The 2,500-nt window shown below is 50.4% G+C and overlaps 1 protein-coding gene across 4 annotated transcripts in view; it reads left to right on the top strand.

Annotated features, from left to right (window-relative positions):
• Positions 1 to 2,500, top strand: part of LOC136677168 (RING finger protein 215-like) — a 13,865-nt gene that overhangs the window by 5,496 nt on the left and 5,869 nt on the right. For all 4 annotated transcript variants that reach the window (XR_010796339.1, XR_010796338.1, XR_010796340.1 and 1 more), the window contains exons 3-7: positions 580 to 651; positions 740 to 825; positions 907 to 961; positions 1,239 to 1,343; positions 2,178 to 2,294. Coding sequence is in view for 1 of the 4 variants with exons in the window: in XM_066654608.1 (XP_066510705.1) it covers positions 580 to 651; positions 740 to 825; positions 907 to 961; positions 1,239 to 1,343; positions 2,178 to 2,294 (435 nt within the window). In the remaining 3 variants the exon portion in view is untranslated. The remainder of the gene's footprint in view (positions 1 to 579; positions 652 to 739; positions 826 to 906; positions 962 to 1,238; positions 1,344 to 2,177; positions 2,295 to 2,500) is intronic.

Raw genomic sequence — 2,500 nt, 5'->3', positions numbered from 1 at the left:
TCATCCCGGTTGGTGCTTTTCAGCGTTTGGAGTCTCTCCGTTGTCTAAAAACCTCCAGATGGCGTTTCTCTGCCGTGAGCAGAGAGAGAGAAAGCCTAGCACCGGACCCAGACACTTTGTTTTTTTACCCATTTACAGACACTGGGGCTTCGTAAACACATTAGAGCGGTTTCCAGAGCAAACCGACTGCAGAGCAGCACACGGAGAGGACACACACTCAGAGCTTTATACACAGGGTTTTAGAGTAAAATGGTGAAAGTCACCTTTAAAGGTGACATTCATAATTTGAATCAAAAAGCCCTTTTTTATTTTTTTTTAAAAATAATAATAAAAATTCTGAGCACGTTTCACTCTCTCTCTCTCTCTTTCTCTCTCTCTCACACACACACACACACATACACACACCTATGTGCGACTGGAAGGTCACCGCTGTGGTCCCTTTGACCAGAAGGAAACACTGGGGGCGGGGGGGAGGAACATTCACAGCTGACGTGCCCAGTGTTGATAAATGTGCATGATAAAAGTGCATGAGTCATGTGATGATCTGGAGTGTCCTGTGTGTTTTGTGTTGATCCACAGATGAAGAAGGCCCTTGTTCTGGGAGCGTCTGCGCTCATCCTCCTCGTCCTGAACCAGAACACACTCCGAGAGGTACAGAGAGCACCTGGGTCTGAATAAACCGCAGCCCTGCTGTGAACACGCTGACTGACTGCTCCTTCGACTTGTGTTCTCTCTGCAGATGGATCTCTCTCAGGTTCTGTCTAAGCCCGTCATCGTCATCCAGACGTCGGAGAACGTCACCAAACTCTTCGGAGCTCTGCTCAGGTTCATGGAGAAATTTTCCCGTCATTTCTTCTGTGTTGCGACTCTTTTTTTCGGGGTTAAACCTGGTGTTTCTTTTCCCAGGGGCCTTCACGCGACCGCGAAGATCACGTACAAAACCTTCCTGCAGAACAACTTGGTGAGAGGTTTCTGTAAACCACACACTTCTGTAGTCCATCTGTTGCTCTGCATACTGGGCTAGCTCCCGGGGGGTTGTTTTAATGTTATGGCTGATTAGAGCAGGGGGTCATTTATCTTCATTCAGACAGTGTGAGGGTGTGTGTGTGTGAGGGTGTGTGTGTGTGAGGGTGTGTGTGTGTGGGAGGATGTGTGTAAGTGTGAGGGTGTGCGTGCGTGTGTGCGGGGGGGTGTTTCATTATGCTGAGTGTGTGATATTTCTCGGGTGTGTGTTACAGGGGGCCACCCTGACTCTGTGGTCCAGTTGTGGACGCTCCAGAGGAGGGGTTTACGGAGAGTGGCAGGGGGTGGTCTGCACCGGAGAAACTAACTCACCTGTACAGGTAAAAAACACCCCCTAATAACACCGACACACACTCCGATAACAGTAAACAAACAAACAACAACATTGTGGCCAAAAGTTTGTGGACACCTGCTCGTCTTCTGATGTGAAGGAGTGTGTTTCTCAGCTGTGTTCACACACTCTGCTCCTCTGGGAGACAGTTACTTCTCAGTGAGCTTAAGCCCATGTGCAGCTGCTCCAGAGCATTGCGTCTCCTATTGGTCTATAGCAAGGGTGTAGAACTGTGTGGGGACGGTGTGGACGTGTCCCAATCAATATCCAGCGACTACTGAATTGTCCCTCAGCTATAATCCATCCATCCATTGTCCAACACTTATCTGGGTCCGGGTCTCTGTGGGGGAGCAGTCCGAGTAAAGAAACCCAGACCTCTCTCTCCCCAGCCACTGCTTCCAGCTCCTCCGGAGGGACACCGAGGCGTTCCCAGGCCAGTCGAGTCATGTAGTCTGACCAGCATGTGCTGGTCTTCCCTGGAACACCTCACTAAGAGGCGTCCGGACCAGACGGAGTGATCCGGAGGAGCAGCGGCTCCACTCTGAGTCTCTCCCGGATGTATAGAAATGTATAAAAAGGTCAAAGTAAAGTTGTAACTAAGGGAGGTGTGTAAAGCAGTGGTGTACAACACAGAGGAGAAGTGTTACGTCAAATGCGAGTGCAGAATCTACAAGAGGTGAGTAAGAAGGCATCCCGCAGGACGACAGGACGTCATCAAGAGCAGGGACGCCACCTCCTGAGCCCTGAGTGTGGCCCTGTCTTTATGATTTTCTGTTTAAACCTGAGGAACCTCTCCTCACTACTGCCCCCCTGTGTTTATCAGAAATACCTGCAGCAGCTGTGGAACACCGTGGTGCTGGTGGCTCTTATTCTGTCGACCGGGGTCATAGTTCACGCCCGCTGGCATCACCAGGACGACCAGCACAACGACGAACTACAGGTAAACTACAGACACCTGGAGAATTAGACAAGAAACACTGCCCTTCTCTGGGTTCCCTTCTGTTCAGAGTAGAGTGCTCTTCCACGTTTTTGGAGACAGGTGTCACAAACCCTTTAAGAGCTCTGGAGAATTCCCCACACACTTTTATCCTTCACTTTACACTGTGACGCCCCCGAGTGACACGTACTGAACGTCCGGGGGATGAA

The sequence above is a fragment of the Hoplias malabaricus genome, chromosome X2 (assembly GCF_029633855.1).
Source record: "Hoplias malabaricus isolate fHopMal1 chromosome X2, fHopMal1.hap1, whole genome shotgun sequence".
Lineage (NCBI taxonomy): Eukaryota > Metazoa > Chordata > Actinopteri > Characiformes > Erythrinidae > Hoplias > Hoplias malabaricus.
The sequence above is the reverse complement of the archived record's forward strand: the minus strand, read 5'-3'. Positions and strand labels throughout refer to the sequence as shown.